This window comes from Thunnus thynnus, chromosome 2, assembly GCF_963924715.1.
Source record: "Thunnus thynnus chromosome 2, fThuThy2.1, whole genome shotgun sequence".
NCBI lineage: Eukaryota > Metazoa > Chordata > Actinopteri > Scombriformes > Scombridae > Thunnus > Thunnus thynnus.
In genome coordinates this window covers 22,180,406-22,198,705 of record NC_089518.1, presented here as the reverse complement: position 1 = coordinate 22,198,705, position 18,300 = coordinate 22,180,406, and the positions used below count along the sequence as shown (strand labels likewise).

The window sequence follows — 18,300 nt, the reverse complement described above, 5'->3', positions numbered from 1 at the left end:
TTTCCCCAACACATCGATTTTACCCCCCAGCATCTAAACCTACCGTAATCCATGACATAGACATATTGGTATATTACCATAAAGGTATATTATATATAAACGAATACAATAAGGCTTTGAGTATACTTTGGCACAACTTTGCATTGTTGTTAAAAAAAATGTTAAAGACTCCCTCCACTCAACAATATGTTTTTCTTCTTCTTCTTTCAGTTGGATGTTTGAGCTGAGTTTGACACTAGAAGGCTGTTTTCATATTGATCTGCTGAAAGTGGAAAGTTTCTCTGTGCTCACTGAAAATCCAGTTTTAAGGGGCATGCATGCACGATTTGTGACATCACAACCAGTTATGAAGCCAATCCTGGTCCAATATTCAATTTACACAAGTGTGATGTGGAAACTTGAAGCCTGCAGTGCACAAACACTGAAAATTGACTTTACAGTGAAGTAGGAGACATCTTGTGTCCAACAGTTAAACTTCTCAGATGAAATATATTTGCAAATTCATAGATTCTGGTATTTTTAATGAGGGGAAATGAGTAGATGCCATTTTAAGGATTTCTAACGTGATAATTATATTTTTTTCTGGAAAAACCATATCAGACATACATTGTTGTTTTAAGCAGAGGGGATCTTTAAGCCTTAAAGGGAAAGGAGGGCACGGAATCTAGTTCATCAGTCCGTGTTTCAGCGCGGACAACATTGGATGTAACACATAACATTGGCTCCTCCTCATGTCTTCCAGATCCAGATCATGGCTTTCCTGAAACACTGACTAAGTTTAGTTTACTCTTAATAATTTGTTACATGTCCAAATAAACACATGCTGTCAGTTTGATGCAGATAAAGCGCTAAAACATTGTCGTCTGTCATTTTAGCGAGATAGTCTATTTAAAGTCTCAGCTACATTTAGCATCATTAGCAGCCAGTTGCCAGGATACCAGACCCATCCCGTGAAAAAGATTACCATGGCAACTGACTACACAACTTGGACATGACATTCAGTGTCAGAGATGTGACCAGACTACATAAAAGGTAGGCGGTCTTGACATTTTAATTGGACAATTAACTATAAACGTGCAGGAGCTGAGTTAAAGAGGAACTAACTTACTTCTCCTTTGTGAAGTAACGTGACTCATGATGATGTGTTTCTGTCTTTGTTGATTTTATTCTGTCTCTATTGGTCTTTTTTGTGAGTATGTGCAGAATTATGTGCCACATTTTGTATCTTCAGAGCCCTTAAAAAATACCAGCTCTTTATGCGAAGGAAAACATTTTGACTGAGGGAGAAGAGAGAGACTGCAGATTACAGTTTAGTTCATACAATCTGAACTAATCTGGATCATGGTGAGATAGTTTGTGGGCTACATGAAGCTTATTCTGATGGGGTTACAACACGTTGCAACTCAGTGTCCACATCTCTCTTCCCCTTTCTCTCTGTGACACTGACTCTCTCTCTCCTTTAATCTCAGTCACTCACATCTATTTTAGGATGAATTAAGAGATGCAGATTGTTAATTACCACCCTTCAGGAAACTTTGGGTGCATCCCAGGACAGCCTCAGATGTGTTTTCCTTTACTCCTTTACCTCATTTTTTAGACTATTATCCATTCAGCAGTCATCTGAATGTAAAAGTGGAGGAAATTAAAGAAGCTGATGTTGAAAACATCTGGAACACTTCAGAGCAACATTATTATTCTGTTAATCAGTGTATGACCAAAAAATCGCAATTTAGCAAATATTGTTCTGTAGGTTTGGATGAAGCTGTAAACCTACGAGAATCATTTCTGTCACTTAATTAATATCCCAATGTAGATCCAAGTTTTTTAAAATGTTATTTGGTTATGAGGAAATTGGAGGAAAAATGACAAAACTTGTGCCTTCTCATGTGTATTGTGGTCTTTCATAGGAAGATGAATTAAGTCTAATAGCCCTGCATAAAAATATCCATCTATTTTTCTATCAATGATGTTCTCAGAAATCAAAATATTCTTGAAGTATAATCTTCTTCATTACCAGGAAACCTGCTGTAAGAAGTGATCAACATGTCCTCTGAGGAGGAGACTTCTCAGACTTCCTCCTCTTCCTCGTCTCCCCCTCCCTGTTCCTCCTCCTCCTCCTCCTCTTCCTCCTCCCCTCCCCTTGCCTCCCACTTCATCGGGAAAAAGGAGGACATTGTCAAATCCGGCCGTGTGACCAAGCTAGTGAATGGATGCAGAGATGTACTGGTCCTGTACCACGAGGGGCAGCTTCATGCAATGGACATGCGCTGTTACCGTAAGCTGTGTGTGTGTGTGTGTGTGCGCGCGCGCGTGCATGCACGTGTGTGTGTGTGTGTTGGCATAATCCATTAAAAAAAAAATCCAAATTCTCTGTTTCTAGCTTGTCAAATGTCAATATTTTCTGGTTTCTTTAATCTTCTGTGATAGTAAACTGAATATCTTTTGGGTTGTGGACAAAACAAAACATTTTAGCATTTGATGATGTCATTTTAGGATTTGGAAAACAGTGACTGACGCCATTTTCACTATTTTCTGACATTTTATGGACCAAACAACTAATCAATTAATTGTGAAAATAATCAACAGATTAATCGCATATTAATTGTTACTTGCAGCCTTAAAAAATGTAATTCTAAAAACTGTCCTAATTCTTTTTGGGATTTTTTCTATTAGACATTTAGAAAAATGATGACATTCTTATTTTCTTTTAGCTGTAGAGAATTTACACTCTGTAAGGGATCATCATATGTTTGAAAGACTGATAAAGAAACACGGCTGTGACAATGACACTGTTTTCCTACTGACAGATGCAGGTGGTCCATTAGCATATGGAGACATTGAGGTGAGTTGGCTGTTTTTTTCTCCAGATATTGGGATCAGTTGACAAAAAAAAGGCTGTCCTCTGTGTGAATCTTACTGTGAGACTGCTACCGACACTTCCATTATATCATCTCTGTCATCACCTTCATGCTGTGACGCCGGCAGGAGTTTAATGGGCGGCCGTGCATCGTGTGTCCGTGGCACAAGTACAAGATCACACTGGCAGAAGGGGAAGGGCTCTACCAAGCTGTGGATGATCCTACAGCCAAACCGCTGAGAACACACTGGCGCTCCAAGGGCGTCAAACAAAGGATTCACAAGGTGACCGAGGTCAATGGGGATGTATATGTGACGCTGAACGACTCCAGCGAGGCCATTGAGTCGGACAACTACCAGACTGAGAGATACAGGACTGTCGTACTCAAGGCTCAGCCAAAACTCAAGAAATAACCAGACACTCAAGCATTTAGAATTGTTTGATTAATCAACCAAAAATACTGATTGCTAATTATTGTGTTTTGCTCTCTTAGATGACACAGTTTGTTTTAGGACACAGAAAACAGGGAGTTACTGCAGACATGGATCAGGTCAGCAGGTATATGATGTATACATTTCTGGCATTTATGAAATGATTCTAAAATATTTTGTTTTGCTACAGACTATTAGGGCTTAAAATGATTAAATACTGTACAAAAATAATGCTTGTTTTTCTATAAATGATGATTATTTATATGTGTCATTGTCCTGGTAAATTATATGTGGAATATTATCATGGTGCATGGTGATATTTGTCAATATATACACATAAATGCTTCTGAACATTATTTAACACAAGTCAAAGAGAAAAACACCACAAGTGTCTACTATAGAGTAGATAATCCTATCAGATTTTGTAGCATGTTGCTGCAAATTTTCATATTGTTGATATTGTTTTCATATTGTTGATATTAACTCACTTAATGTAGTTCTAATTAACTCATATTGTGTTGTGTGATGACACAGTCAATTGATTAGTCAATCAAAAAAACTATTTTGATAATCTATTAATCATTTAAGTCATTTATCAGGGAAAGGATCTTTCTTCCAGCTTCTCAAATGGGAGGATTTGCTCCTTTTCTCTTTGTTTCATTGTGAATTAAAAATTGATTTGGGCTGTTGGTTGGACAAAACAAGCAATTTGAAGACGATACTTTAGAAGAAGAAATTATGGCGATTTCTCATAATTTTTGACATTTTATCAACTAAATGGTTAATCAGGAAATCAAGAAAAATAATTGACAGATTGAAAAATAATAAAAAATAATGTTTAGTTACAGCCTCAGTTAAATATTTGTATCTTTAATTGGTAGAAGACTATATATAAACATGAACACAAAGACAATACTAATCCAAACAGGTGTTTTCAGTTACTGTGGTTAAGTAGGTCTCTGCCCAGGTTGACTTTGGGCTGAGCTTTGCTGGAAGTTACATGCCACCAATATCTATATACTAATAAGAATGATGAAATTGTCCTAACAGGTTCCTAACCTAACAGGTTCAGCAAAACTATAACACGAAACTAAGACTGATGTCAATCAAGCACAATGTCTACACGCCCACACAGTCCTCAGAAGAGGTCTAAGAGTTGGAATGTAGCAAGTACATTTAACTACTAAACACTATATAAAGTAGTTAAATCTAACTCCACCTCAACTAACTACAACAGTAAAAGACTGGGATATTATCTGTGTAAAATCTTAATATGAATTTCTTTAACTTTACTGAGGACAAAAAAATCTGTTAAATTCAGTCCAAACATTCCTGCTAACGTTAGGAAACATCACATTCTAACGATGAAAGGAGTTGGGATACTGGAAACAGGTTTAATATCCAGAATAAAACTACATCCATGGTATAACTTCTTTGTAATGTTCTGACGTTACATTTTCGATACAGTAGGTGGCAAGAAGCACCTTTAACGTTGGTTTGTCGTCCGCCAGCAAAGAAGAAGAAGACGCCGCATTGGTCGGTTGTTGCGAAACTCTCGCGAGATTTGTTTTAAGATATCGTTTTAACCCAAACGATGATCTTTTCCTAACCTTTTCTTTACCCTAAACAAGTGGGTTTTTTTTGCATAAACCCAACCAGACCGTATCCATAGCGTTGTCACATCACAAAACATAATTATTTTGTACTATGACAAACAAACCGCACAATGAAGAAACAACGCATACAAATCTCGCGAGAGTTTCCCTGATGCAGTGGGTAACACAAGCATCAGTAGCTAAAGTGACTGTAAGCCCATAAATTTAGCTGTTTTTACAACTATAAACTACTATACGTTGTCAGAATATCCTGACTAAAACCAGCTTGCAAAGTTGTGTGGAGTTTCAGATGAAAGATGGAAGCTAACAGAAGATAAAGCTCCAGTTTTCACTTTCTGGTCTTTGATCGCTTCAAACTAACGTTAAAGTCCTGCCCGGGGATGGCATCAGGTAACGTTATGTTTGGCTCAAATCATGAAATATACTTTATTTACAGTGTGCACGTCCTGTCTTGTCATCTGAGAGACGCTGGTTCGCCGCTTTACTGTGTCAGAGCTGCTTTATGTTCTTACAATGTGTCACATGTTTCTGCAGAGGATGAAATCAATCTGCTGGTGATCGTCGTGGATGTAAATCCGATATGGTGGGGACAGCAAGCTCAACGTGAGCCAGAGGTAACTTAGTACTGTTAACTTAGATGTTATTCTGTCTTACTCTTAGATGGTTGTTGTTTCTAAATGCTGCTCTCTTGTTTCTGCACAGTTCACCCTGTCCAAGTGTATGGATGCAGTCATGGTGATGGGTAACTCCCACATGGCCATGACCAGGACAAACAAGCTGGCAGTCATCGCCAGCCACTGTCAAGACAGGTAACTTCATAGTTTAGTTTCCATGAGACTGAACTTAAAGGCTTCCTTCACTCAAAAATGTCTGTTTCCTCTTGTTCCTTCAGTTGGATGTTTGAGCTTCACTGTGCAGAATGATGTATGTGCAGAGTTTGACACAAGAAGACTGTTTTTGCAATGGAGTATTTTTACATCGTTGCATTTTATGTCACTGCTTATATGCAAACCTCTCCCACTTACTTTGTTTCAGTCAATTTCTGTATCCCAGTAAGAGCTGGAGAGGTGGAGATGGTGGGGATGAGGCATCCTCCAGTGGGGATGGAAAGTATGAACTCCTGTCAGTTGCCAATAACCTTATTGCTGAGGAGATCAGGAACCTTATGTCAAAAAGTAGGTACAGGACAGTTTTTAGAACACAGAATATACAGCGTAGATTTTACTGCCTTGTCAGATTATTACTTTGTCGTCATCATCAATAATACTTTTCACAACTCTTGGAATAAGCTTTCTCAACGTTCTGATAGCAAAACAAGTTGGACTGTTTTTATTATAAAATGTGAAAATGATCCGATTACTATCTTAGTAGTTAATATATTGTACTTTTAACTTTATTTTTGGTTCATTTCACACTGTTGGTGACTCCTTGAAATGAATTATGCCTCATATGTGATTACAGCTGAAGTGAGGGGAAATTCGACAGATACCTTGTTGGCTGGATCCCTCGCCAAAGCTCTCTGCTGTATCCTTTCAATACAAGTTCTGTACAGTTTTACCATTTATGACACGTAGCAGCTTAGAATGAGTAAAGCTACTAATAGTAGATTATATTCATAATCATGAATGACTGCAGTAAAATTAGAAGTACAAGCTAAACAGAGACATTATATTGCACAAGCAAAATTCAAGGACTATTATTACATGTACACTTTCATATGGTCTTTCATCTGTAGTTTGGGCCTCTTGACATGGACAAAGTTGTATCCAGCTTTATATAATGAAGTTTATATACTGTAGTTGTTGAGAAATGTTGTGCACTTGATGTTTTTGTATTAAATGTGTTGGATGATGGAGTGCTGTTCTGTTAGTAAGACTTTCCCTTGTTAGATAATAGATTTCTTTGCTGTTTAAGTTGAAATAAATGTCAACAGATTGTTTTTTTTTTCTGAACAAAGCAATGAGTGCAGCAGATCACTGAAATGTTTTCCAAATTCTCCTTAAACCTTTAATATTCAGATATTCACAGGGTCTCAAAGGACATGGAGGGTAATTTTGTTGTTAATATTAAGCTTAATAATGCTCTTCAATAAGTGTTGTTTTTTCTTTTCAGTGCATATTAATGTACGCTTTTTCTTTTTTAGTTGGAAAGGAGATAAAATCAAGAATATTGGTAAGCCCTGAACGGTTTAATGTTTATGAGTGCTTTTCTTTTATTCACTTGATTTTGAACCTCCGTAATTCATTTTGCTGGACAGGTGATAAAAGCAGCAGAGGACTGTGCCCTCCAATACATGAACTTCATGAATGTGATATTTGCGGCCCAGAAGCAGGTAAAATCTTGTGTTTTTTGCCACTTTTCTGTCACCTGTACAGTATATTTTGTTTTTAAAAAATCACTGTTTGGTATTTTATTACAGAACATCCTGATAGATGCCTGCGTGTTGGATTCAGACTCAGGTCTCCTGCAGCAGGTTTGTTTTACAGCGTGTACATTTGCTCTTTTATGCTCTTCGTATCCTAACCTGTTACACTCAGGTGTTTTACCTTCAGCTGTGTGTTTTTCAGGCTTGTGATATAACAGGAGGATTGTACCTGAAGATACCTCAGAAGATTGCCCTGGCACAATATCTTCTGGTGAGAGCGCAACACAGATTCACACATCACTGAGAAGATTGTATTTGAATGTAATAACCGTCGCTTTGTGTTGATGATGATGATGATGGTTGTGTTTTCTGAACAGTGGGTGTTCCTGCCTGATTCTGAGCAGCGGTCACAGCTGGTGCTACCGCCACCTGTGCACGTGGACTACAGAGCTGCGTGTTTCTGCCATCGTAACCTCATTGAAATCGGTTATGTCTGCTCAGTTTGTTTGTCAAGTAAGTGCTCAGATCCCACCACAAAAATCTTCATATTACTTTCAAAAGCTGCGGTTATGTTTTGCGGTGACGCTTTCTTGTCTTCTCTTAAAAGTATTCTGCAACTTCAGCCCCATCTGTACAACTTGCGAGTGAGTATTTTAAAGACTAAATCTTAAATCCAAAACTCTTTTCATCGGCCACTGTTGGTATACGTCTGAAATTTCGCTGTGTGATTTTTATCTTCACAGGACTGCCTTCAAAATCCAACTACCACAGATGGTCAAGGCCAAAAAGAAGAAACTCAAGACATCCACATGATTTCTGCAAATTAGTTATGAATGAAGTTATTTTTCTCTCTTTGTGTTACAGATTTTACCATTTTTGTTTGGCAGAGATTTGTAACAAACCCCATTTACATCCTTTGAAGCAATGGGGCCAAATGAAAACATTCACTGCCTTTTCATGCTACTACTGAACTGATGTCACATTTATACCTGTTAATCAGGTATTTTGACTTTGTAGAGACGATTGTGTCTTCCTGAGTAATCTGATCAATGAGAATATGCAAATATTTTTAGCATATAAATACAAACATTTGGTCCAAGTTCATAACATGTGTTCACACGTCTTTATTGATGTGATTGTGTTCATAATTATATTAATTGGCACATACTGAAATTTAGCAGTGTATGATGTTGGGTAAAGAGGAGTTCCTGCTTTTGAAAAGAAATAATATTTTTGACATTTGTTGTGTACGTTTTTATAAAATAAAACTTTTTGAAATGTGTTTGGAAATAGTAACAAATTGCTCTTTGTTTTAAGACATGTTGGTCACATATGGCTTTTTGTCATCTCACTATAACGGACTCATCCGTATAAACAGTTCAAATTCTTCATCTCTGTTCGGCCAAATCAATCATCAATGATGTGTAGACGTAGGAATATTTTACTTAATGAACACAGTGAGTCGTGTATGAAAGAAGTTCACTCAAAACAAATAAAATCTTTGATTAAATGTTAAATGAACATTTCAGTAGTAATCCATCATCATATCAACATTCCCTGATTTGCTGCTACATAACATTTGATGGGTCATCAAGCCTCACAACGATAGAAGCAAAGTGAATCAATTACTCTCCAAAGTCTCCAGTGGCTTCTTCTCTGTTTTTTTTAGTGCTACTCCTGAACCAAAATTACCACTTGCACACAATATGTAGAAAACATATCAATACTTGCAATGACATTCGCTGAGTACATTCAAGCTCCTAAGAGGGAAAAACTCTTCTTCAACTTAAAGTCAATTGTTTTAACATGAAAGAATCTATTCAGAGTATCAAGTAGAAATATTCACTCAGTTAAGTAAACTCAACACAACTTCTATAACAGAAGCACTTTGACACTTTGTTTTCATACATCCCAAACTGAAATCTGCTCTCGTATGAAGGAAATAGATCCAGATTTGTTTAAGATTCTGAAATTTCTAATTTCTGTGGTGTGTAAAGAGTCAGAGTTAATTTATTTGAAACCATCCAGAGATGATAAAAGTAGGGGAGGGGTTTCACAATGCTGTCCAATGTCACGGCGATCATCGATGGATTGGAACAATGTTGCATCTGAAAAAGAACAAGGACAGGCTTGTGAGTGATGTGAACCACTTTAAACCTGCTAACACCAACAGACAGCTGTTTAGATCTATTTGAACTGAGCGTTTTAAGGTGTAGACGTATTTTAACAATATCATTGCTACTTGTCAAAGTAAAACACACTGAGAGAAACATTTACTCTGCTTCACTTGTAGCATTTCAGTAACTTTATTTATTGGGGGCTTCACGGCTTTCTTTGCTTCTAAATATCAGCAACTGTACTAGACTAACTGATGAATCTTTGCCAATCCCGACACGTGACTGAATGTCGATGGCACTCACCCCAGCAGACCTCTGCCTGACCATCGCTGTGGAGTCAAGCTCATCTGTGCTCTCTGACCGTCCCGGATCACTACAACACGCAATGGTTTCTGTAGGAGGAAATGAAAACACAGACATAGAAGGCACATAAGGCTGAGCAATATGATAAAAAGAACATAACTCGACTGCCAGAAGACCTTCAAACCATCTGTGTTATGGAAAAATCTTAAAATAAATAGTGAGGAGCCTATTTTTAGCTGCAATCTCAAGGAATTCATAAATCATTCTTGAAGAATTCGGGTTTCTTTTCATTTAGACAACAAACAGCATCAGAAAAAATAATAAATATCACAACACAGTTGAATTGAAAAATGGAAAACAATAAAATTAGATTTGTTGCCCAATCAAAAAAGCAGCTGTGGATTATTTGAGTGGCTTACCCCTTCACTATGTTGTACCACAGAAGCAATATTCTGCAGGTTCTGAAAGTTCTCTGTGTTCACAGAACCAAACTCAATGACTTCATCTCCAACTCTGAGGCCCTTTGGAAAGAAACACACCAGAAATTGCGATCACAGGACAGAAACAGCTGCTCTTTGAGTCTTCACTTCAATGTAAAATAGTCATAGTTTGTCATATCTGGATATTAACGCATAGTTCACATCACTCACAGCTCCACAGGCCGGTGATCCTTGTGTGACAGCATCCACCCGTGCAAAAGGAGAAGGCAGCGTGACCTGCTGCTCCATCGCCTCTTCCTGGGCTTCTGCCTCATCTTGTTCCCGCTTGGCTTTCTCTCGAGCATGCAGCTTGTGCAGCGCTTCCTCTATCTCCACCATGATGGCCTTGTGATCATTCTGCAGGCCTGTAAGACACAATCGAGGCATTACTTTAGAAATGTTTATGTTTTATTATGAAAAAGTTTATTCTCAAAAGGAGAAATGCTGTGATGTAGAGCTAAAACAATTAGACAATTGACAGAAACTTAATTGACAACTATTCTAATGATCAATTGATGGTTTAACTTATTATTTACAGATCTCCTCCAGACATGTTTTAAGACATAAAAATATCCCAAAGTACATAAAATGCTAGGAATAATTTATGTCTGATATGGTTTATCCAAAAAAAGTCTAACACACTAGCTAAAGATCATTAAAATCTACTCCTTTCTTCTTAATTGAAAAATCCAGAATCATTGAATATGTATAATGCATAATATATATAATAATCGAATATGCAAGTATTGTTGATTTCTACTGAACTTACTGTTTTCTAACATTTTACAGATGAATAACAAAGAGAATAAAAGAAAAGAATAAGCAGCATATAAATTGTAAATGAAAAAAGTTCCAGCTAATTAACATACATTAACATATTTTCAGAAAAATGATATCAGTATCTATCAAACTATATTGATAGCCAATATTTGGCCAGTTGTGGTGTGGATTATTCTGTCCTGTATTTTTCAGTCAGTTCAAGTCAATTATCCCTGAATGACCGCGGAACAAGAGGCTTGCTGGAAAATGTGCTGCTCCCAAAACATCCTGTTACATAAACTGGTCCCAGAAAACACTAGAAACAACTGTTACTTACAGGAAATGTTGTGTCTCGCGTTCCTGATCTGGTACAAGTTAACATCGTCTCTGGGGTAACCCTCTGCATCAACCAATGGACCTTCAACTCCGACACCTTGCTGTAAACGTAAAGAAAGCCATGTTTAAAGTACATTCAGTTAACCCAAATGATGTAAGTTAGCCTTGAGTTAGCTTAGCGCTGCAGGTGACTATTACTGACTACTGTTATTGGTTGTCTGACAGACTTACGTCCTCCAAAACGTCGTAATACGCTTTTATCTGCTCTTCGATGTTATCTTTCTTTTTAATAAGATTTTTTACATCATCCATTGTTGTTTCTGAGTTTCCAGAACTGCTTTCCCCTGTCATCCTCATCTTCCTGTTCACGGTGTAACGACGAATTCTGTGATCCCGGTGAATTGTGGGCCTGATACCGAATCTTCTTCGTATCAGGCCCACCTTCTTCTTCTTCATGTAGGTTGCAGCAAATCTACGCGCTCTACTGCCACCAACTGGTCGATGAAAGAAGACACAATCCCAAAGACATGTCAAAAGCAGTTAAACAACCACCAAATAATTCACAACCCTTATTTCAAATGCAAGATGGTCTTTGTCAAGCGAAGCAATTTTGGCTCTTTTTGACTCTTTTATCCGTGTCCCCTTTTATACATGATATTCACACATTTGAAGTTAAGTCTGTCTTAAAAAATAGTATTGTTCCCAAATGAAAACTGTTTTTCTTGTTATCGTTCCTCCTGTTCATACTGACCATTAGAAGATCCTTTCTTTTCAAAATCCACAAGCCTCCCCCTGTGCAAAAATGTATTTCAAAGTTTATCTGAAGCTAATATGAAGCTTCAGCCTTCCAAACTAGTCAAATCAAGTAAATATCTTCCACTGCAGCTCAACAGGGAAACACAAAGAGGGAATTTGATGCTTAAAAGACTGTAAATGTGGCAGATATCCACTTGATATGACTAACTCAGATAAACCTTTAAATGCATTTTTTCACAAAATCACTGTGTGGACACACTGTGGATTTTGGCCTCCATCACTTACATTGAAAGCACATTTGAACAAGATCTTTTAATAGTCAGTATAAACAAGAAGAATCATTACAGTGAGGAAAACCTGTTTGTGTTCATATGGGCACCTGAATGTTGTTTTAAGACACACTTGAATAATTGTGAACCTGTCCTTTAAGTACAACAATAACAGAGTATGTTCAGAGTGAATATTTAATTCCTCCATGGCAAAAAATCCATATATAATTGTAGAAGTGATTGACTATAATTATTAGTACTTAAGCAGTGGAAGAGCATTCTCAGTATAAAATCATTATATACAAGCACATTTACTGTCACAAAGCAGTTTTTTTAGTCCTTAAATTGACTTTTTTTGAGACCAACCAAACATTTCTTTTTGACGTTACATTCATCAAGATTAAACACAAATATCACTCTCTTCCTCAGTCTGCTGAAAAATGAAAGAAAAGCACAAACGCACACAATATTAAATCATAGATATAATATTTAATATTGGATACAATTTTTTATCATAACATAAACTCCTTTAATTTCTTCAAAAGACATCTGTAAACACTGTGTACCTACTCCACACTAACACAGATGGTAAAATAAATACAATTGTGTTGCACCAGTCATTTCATCCTCGTACAGACAATGAAGGCAACACAGAGCTCTGAAAACCCTGATTAAACTAAATACCCCCTGTGACTTGTAGTGGTCTAAGTGGATCAACTGCCATCTAATATTTCCTCCTCTAGCATATTTATTCACTTCACAGCATTGTATGAGTAGGCACATTGATATACACTATTGGAAAAAGGTCAATATTAAATAAGCACCCTTAAAGTGTTAGACGATATCCTCAAGTGCTGCATAACCTGAGTGTTTAAATATTACTTCTGATCAATATTTGTGCATATATTGTAAATTGGAATGTAAGTGTGATGGCCTTCATCCTCAAACAGGAAATATGTGCAAACTATTATCTTAACAAAGCCATTAAAAGCACCTGTGCACCCTGTGATATTAATGGAAAAAGTGTCATTTATAAATATTTCCTTCATGTTCAAATGGCTTACAAATTCCAAGATTTCTAAGGTTGGAACTTGTGCAAATGTGGCACTTGAATATAAATCTGTGTTTCTTTCTGCAACCTACAAACATTAGTGCTGAGGATTAAAAAAGTCAAGTACCAAATTAGATGGGTTTTTTTTTTTTTATAGCTAACAGTCTGTATCTTCAGGACCTGCACATTCATCTGAAAACACCAGCACCGTCTGGTCTTTGGTGTCGTCCCCCGGTGGCACCGTGTCATGAGATGAGGATGAGAACTGTGAGAGCTCCGACTGAGCTGTTATCTCCTTCTGCACCACAGCAAGCTGGCCTGTTGCCTCATCCAGTTGTGAATTAACTGCTTGCACCCACTTTTGTAGCTGCACGCCGAGAGCATCCATTCCTTGGTCCAGCTTCTCCTGTCTGCCCTTCAGCTCCTCTAGCAGGTGTTGTGTTTCACTGGCAGCTTGCTGCCTCTTGCTTCGTGCAAAGGGAGCTCGCTGACGCAGCATGTAGCCCTCAAACTCTTCTGGACTGAGGTTGAGTGCTGGTCCATCCAGTTTTTCAATGAAGGCCACTGCACAAGACTAAAACAGAGGACAACAGTGTGAGTGATTAACAGATCTTACAAAAAAAAACAAAACGTTTTTTGTATGCCAGATGAGTGAATTTCACTACACTTGCAATAAACTGACCAAATTTGTGAAATAGTAGCCGCTCTCTCCTGCCATCAGACTGTGAGGGAGGCCAAAACGAATCACATATTGCATGTTGGAGTGTAATCGAGGTGGATTGGCCTTCAGCACCACATAAACCAGGCCTGACAGGAAGTCATCGGCATTAGCGGGCTCAGTGTTCGAGGTGGAGAGTGCTTCGAAAACGTGCTGACTGCATTTGGTCACACATGCAAGTTTGTCCTGAGGCGCTCGTTTGGCATCCATCTCAATTATGGCTGTTGGAAATAAATGAATTGTCAAAGACCAGGATTTCAGAACTTGCATATGTGAAATTTGACATACTTTTCCTCATGAGATGAAGTAGTGAAACATAGAATCACCTGTTATAGCCGGCAGAAAGGGATCACCTGTGACTGTGGTGTTATTTTCCGGAAAAGGTACACCCAGCATCTGAGGAGTAACCCAGTTTAATGAACTGCAAAGACAAAGACATCAGTCAGCATCCAGCAGGTGTTTCGGTTAGGAGGTTTCAATTTAACGCAACACAGGTAACTTGTACGTAAATCTAACCGTATTCTTCTCTGCAGAGCCAGGTCCTTCTGTTCATCATCACAGCTGTCATGGCAGAAAACCCATTTGTGCAACCGTGTCATTATCAACTTCTCCACATGCTCCATTATCTGAGTGACCTGGGCCTCGGAGAAACCTAAATATAAAAACGACAAAAGTCATTTAATATTCCCGTGTCAGCAGAATAAACAGCCCCAGGAATGTTGAACTGATCTGTACTCACTGCTAAAATATTCAGCAAAGGACTGGTAGAAATCCTGCACAAGATCCGACTGCTTCTGTACCGGCAGATCCTGTACAGATGATGAGATTCTAATCAGCTCTACCATGCAGTATCAAAGAGATTTTATGAAAATTGTAATGTGATAGAATAACCATATTAAACTCTTAAACAGATATTTACATGGTAAGCCTCCATTGTCTTGAGGAAAGCTGTACATCGGGACTGCAAGCGCTGGGAGGATGGGCTCCGAAGTATCTTTAGGAAACCAGTGAAGTCCCCAGGCTCAAGGCCCTGGTAGGCTTTCAACACATTTGCATGTGTTTCAGAAGACTCTAGAGAAGGAAAAGGGAGATGTTAATTATCAACATCACAGATACCCAGGTTCAATCTCTAGTAGCAGGACCTTAAAATTGGTTGTACTTAGTTTTTTTGTTGATTTTTTTCCAATTACCAGCTCTCAAATGTATCTTTGTTATCATTTCTGTCAAGACCTTTTTGCTCTTAATTCTTAGGAGATATGCCCGGAGTCCGACCCAAATTTGGTGAAGCAGCTGATGAGGGATTTTTACTCTTAGGCACAAAAAAACATTCCACATACCGACGGGGCCTAAGAAACTACTCCATTTAGAAACACGCTGTGAAAAGACAACTTTTCAAATTGATGTATCTGAGAGCACAGAATCAAAGTACACAGAGCTAACCAGAAGTACCTTGACGTTTGGGAGGTGATGGGCTACCCCAGAAGAGTCTCCTCATTGTGTTAATTCGACGGCCCTTTTCCGCATTTTTCTTCTCCTCAAATTTGGAGAAGGTGAGAGGAGTTCCGTCATTGGTTGGTCTGCAAGGAACGACAACATTAGATATCCAAAACTAAACCTGTTTTAATCTGAAGTACTTAAATTGCCTCCAGCTGATGGTTAGAGGATAGTGAAGTTACCAAAGCAGTTATTAACTATACATATTAATGAGTAAATAAAATGACAATAACCACTATCTGCTTTAATTCATGGACTTAATAAAGTAGCTCTATTTATCTTATCTTATTAACATAACAATCTCCTCTGAAGTCTTTTCCTTAAAGGGAGAGCACAATGGTGTAACTGCAGTTTCTATGATGTATTACGTTTTAGGTGTTGTGACAAGAATCAATCTCCACACAAGACCACCACCTTAATATAGCAAACCATGGTCAAAATGTCATTATACCTGATGTCCAGATCTAAATGCTCCGAATGATCCCTATAAACCGTGTGTGTGTTCACCTCGCGTCTTGTCTCTCGGCTCCAGCTGGACGGGCTCTCTCTCTCCAGCACTTGGAGCAGAAACCTTGCCATGCAGGGTTTCCATAATACCCACAGGCGTTCTTGCAGAGCAGCTCCTCCTGAGAAACTCTGATTCCTCTTTGCTTGTCTGTCCACATTGTAGAGCTCTTATATATTACTCCCACCTGTTGGACATATCATTACTATTTCACAACAGAAAATAGAAGGGTTTTCAGTGTAACTTTGTAGCTCTAATGTGATTCATTTGAATGTTAAATCTTTCAAAGGAAACCCAGTTTGTCTTGTGTTTGTGGCTGCAGGGAACTAAATCTCACGTGCTTAGCGTTCACTGCTCAAGAGCCTGGTTGTCCTAAACATGGCACATTACCTCAGGCTTCTTTACTTGGCCCTGCTCTTAGAGTGCAGTACAGCACGCTAAAACCCAGAAATACTCCTCTCCAATGCTCTTGAACTTAACGATTTCAAAAAGTGTTGCCTTTAAGAGAAAGAAAGTTGCGATTTTTGCATTTCGAAGTGAATTACTGCTCCACGTGCTTAGCCGATGGTTATTTAACTTGGATGTTTGTCCATCACTGTATGTGCAGAGTTTGACACTTGGAGACTGTTTTCACATTCATCTGCTGTAGGAGCAAAGTTTCTCTGAGCTCACATTTACTCTGAGTTTAAAGTATGTATGTGTTAGCATGATCTTTTGAACATCACAACTAGTTTGGAGCCAATAATGGTTCAATATAACACTGAGAATCAACTTTTTAGTGAAGTAGAAGACATCTTGCGTCTCTCAGTTTAACTTTTGAAATGAAAAATATTTACAGATTCATAGTTTCAGGATTTCTCAATGAAGTAGAAGACACAATTTTAAGAATTTATTTCCCCTTTAAAAGGGCTTTTATTAGGGAGTTTTTTTCTTATCCGAATTGAGGGTCTAAGGATAGAGGATGTTGTATTGCTGTACAGACTGTAAAGCCCCCCTGAGGCAAATTAGTGATCTGTGATATCAATAAAATTGACTTGACTACAGTTTAGACAATGTATATGAACTATTCTTGACAAATACTTATGTAAATTACTGATTCTGAATTGGCTTACAGTTACAAAAAACAACTTTAAAACTGCTGATGATTAAAAGGACATTTTGTCCAAGTATTTAATGCTGTTTAAACTACTTAATCATACAAAGTTTCATAGAGAGTGATTATCCTTTACTTTTATATCCTTCATTACAGTTTTTATGTTCCTAGCTAACAACTGTCAACGCTGTTTGGAAACTTTTTCAAATTATTACGTTCAAAGCGCAGATAGTTAATATGGTTTAACAGTAGCTGAGCTGACAGGTGAGACTTACCTCACTGTCTAAAGGTTTATGAGAGCTGAGTGTTGGCTAACTAACATTGTTAGCTACTTAATAGTTTTAGTCAGCTGAGCGGATTGGAGATAACAACCACCGGCTAAAGTTAGCTAACTTTTTCGGTTAGATGCATAATCTCACTCAACTTGTGTCGGACTTAAAACGCTATTTCTCACATGGATAAGTCCCCTGTAGACAATTATAATGTCTCCTCACCTGTCAGTTGGTGAAATCATAACTAGCCGCTTCCTTATAGGAGTGCTATTTTTCTCTTTCTGCTGTCTGAACCGTCACAAAGTCCTCGCAGCGATAATCCTTCAGACCTCAGTCAACGGGATGTAGTGAAAAAAGTAAGAAACAGCGGTGGCGAAAATGTAAGACAAGCTAAAAAAAAAACAGTAAAAGTTGACGACATGAACCACAGCCAGATAATCAGCAACAGAGATCAGCTGCTTTCAAACCAGTGCAACCGGAAAATTCTTCCGGACACCAACTCTAAGGTTGGAACCATGTGATATTTCGAACAACATGCGATATCTTCTTCTTCTTCTTCTTTGGTTGTACTGGCGGACTACAAATCAACGTTAAGGTGCACACCGCCACCTAACGTACCGGTGTGTGTAACATCATGACTTAGAATTTATATTCTGGATATCAAACCTGTTCGTTTAAACATTTAAATAAAGCCATTTGAACCAGTTATATCAATGATTGATTTGAATATTTTGAGCCAAGTTCTAATTGGTAGTTCAGTGTTTATTGATCTGTTGATGGCATAGAAAGCTGTCTTTTAGTTCATTCACAGCCAAGCTAAAATTTCCTGTGTTTGAAATTTTTAGTCTTAAATATGTGTAGTGATTTGTTTGTTCAATA

The 18,300-nt window shown here is 37.9% G+C and overlaps 4 protein-coding genes across 4 annotated transcripts; 2 read left to right on the top strand and 2 right to left on the bottom strand.

Moving 5' to 3' along the window:
- Nucleotides 1-677: 677 nt before the first annotated feature.
- On the top strand, nucleotides 678-3,553 carry LOC137197657 (Rieske domain-containing protein). The gene is made up of 4 exons (XM_067611123.1): nucleotides 678-1,032; nucleotides 2,018-2,275; nucleotides 2,808-2,842; nucleotides 2,986-3,553. The coding sequence occupies exons 2-4, from the start codon at nucleotides 2,044-2,046 to the stop codon at nucleotides 3,268-3,270; spliced, it is 552 nt and encodes a 183-aa protein (XP_067467224.1). The 5' UTR covers nucleotides 678-1,032; nucleotides 2,018-2,043; the 3' UTR covers nucleotides 3,271-3,553.
- Nucleotides 3,554-4,925: 1,372 nt separating this feature from the next.
- Nucleotides 4,926-8,551, top strand: gtf2h3 (general transcription factor IIH, polypeptide 3). Its single transcript, XM_067611122.1, has 13 exons — nucleotides 4,926-5,294; nucleotides 5,439-5,518; nucleotides 5,607-5,713; nucleotides 5,940-6,079; nucleotides 6,366-6,428; nucleotides 6,923-6,952; nucleotides 7,048-7,076; nucleotides 7,162-7,236; nucleotides 7,324-7,377; nucleotides 7,472-7,540; nucleotides 7,647-7,782; nucleotides 7,877-7,913; nucleotides 8,013-8,551. The coding sequence occupies exons 1-13, from the start codon at nucleotides 5,285-5,287 to the stop codon at nucleotides 8,080-8,082; spliced, it is 900 nt and encodes a 299-aa protein (XP_067467223.1). The 5' UTR covers nucleotides 4,926-5,284; the 3' UTR covers nucleotides 8,083-8,551.
- A 216-nt stretch (nucleotides 8,552-8,767) lies between these two features.
- On the bottom strand, nucleotides 8,768-11,678 carry psmd9 (proteasome 26S subunit, non-ATPase 9). The gene is made up of 6 exons (XM_067611124.1): nucleotides 11,495-11,678; nucleotides 11,265-11,364; nucleotides 10,340-10,533; nucleotides 10,109-10,210; nucleotides 9,690-9,778; nucleotides 8,768-9,377 (listed from the first exon to the last, which is right to left on the bottom strand). Exons 1-6 carry the CDS (start codon nucleotides 11,618-11,620, stop codon nucleotides 9,350-9,352), a joined length of 639 nt encoding a protein of 212 aa, XP_067467225.1. The 5' UTR covers nucleotides 11,621-11,678; the 3' UTR covers nucleotides 8,768-9,349.
- A 1,079-nt stretch (nucleotides 11,679-12,757) lies between these two features.
- On the bottom strand, nucleotides 12,758-17,958 carry LOC137197628 (rab5 GDP/GTP exchange factor-like). Its single transcript, XM_067611117.1, has 9 exons — nucleotides 17,644-17,958; nucleotides 16,059-16,243; nucleotides 15,507-15,634; nucleotides 14,977-15,128; nucleotides 14,797-14,866; nucleotides 14,574-14,709; nucleotides 14,384-14,478; nucleotides 14,022-14,278; nucleotides 12,758-13,913 (listed from the first exon to the last, which is right to left on the bottom strand). The coding sequence occupies exons 2-9, from the start codon at nucleotides 16,214-16,216 to the stop codon at nucleotides 13,497-13,499; spliced, it is 1,413 nt and encodes a 470-aa protein (XP_067467218.1). The 5' UTR covers nucleotides 16,217-16,243; nucleotides 17,644-17,958; the 3' UTR covers nucleotides 12,758-13,496.
- Nucleotides 17,959-18,300: the final 342 nt, after the last annotated feature.

Bases quoted from the DNA above. Each gene is read 5' to 3' on its own strand.
- LOC137197657 (XM_067611123.1), top strand. From the start codon at position 2,044: ATGTCCTCTGAGGAGGAGACTTCTCAGACTTCCTCCTCTTCCTCGTCT. The intron at 2,276-2,807 runs GTAAGCTGTGTG...TCCTACTGACAG, and splicing joins AATGGACATGCGCTGTTACC to ATGCAGGTGGTCCATTAGCA. The intron at 2,843-2,985 runs GTGAGTTGGCTG...TGACGCCGGCAG, and splicing joins TAGCATATGGAGACATTGAG to GAGTTTAATGGGCGGCCGTG.
- psmd9 (XM_067611124.1), bottom strand. From the start codon at position 11,620: ATGAGGATGACAGGGGAAAGCAGTTCTGGAAACTCAGAAACAACAATG. The intron at 10,211-10,339 runs GTGAGTGATGTG...TTCTTTCCAAAG, and splicing joins GATCACCGGCCTGTGGAGCT to GGCCTCAGAGTTGGAGATGA. The intron at 9,378-9,689 runs GTGAGTGCCATC...GTTCTTTTTCAG, and splicing joins TCAGGCAGAGGTCTGCTGGG to ATGCAACATTGTTCCAATCC.
- LOC137197628 (XM_067611117.1), bottom strand. From the start codon at position 16,216: ATGTGGACAGACAAGCAAAGAGGAATCAGAGTTTCTCAGGAGGAGCTG. The intron at 14,479-14,573 runs GTTAGATTTACG...TTGTCTTTGCAG, and splicing joins GCTCTGCAGAGAAGAATACG to TTCATTAAACTGGGTTACTC. The intron at 13,914-14,021 runs GTCAGTTTATTG...CCTCTGTTTTAG, and splicing joins GCTACTATTTCACAAATTTG to TCTTGTGCAGTGGCCTTCAT.
- gtf2h3 (XM_067611122.1), top strand. The intron at 7,378-7,471 runs GTTTGTTTTACA...TGTGTTTTTCAG, and splicing joins ACTCAGGTCTCCTGCAGCAG to GCTTGTGATATAACAGGAGG. The intron at 7,541-7,646 runs GTGAGAGCGCAA...TTTTCTGAACAG, and splicing joins CCCTGGCACAATATCTTCTG to TGGGTGTTCCTGCCTGATTC.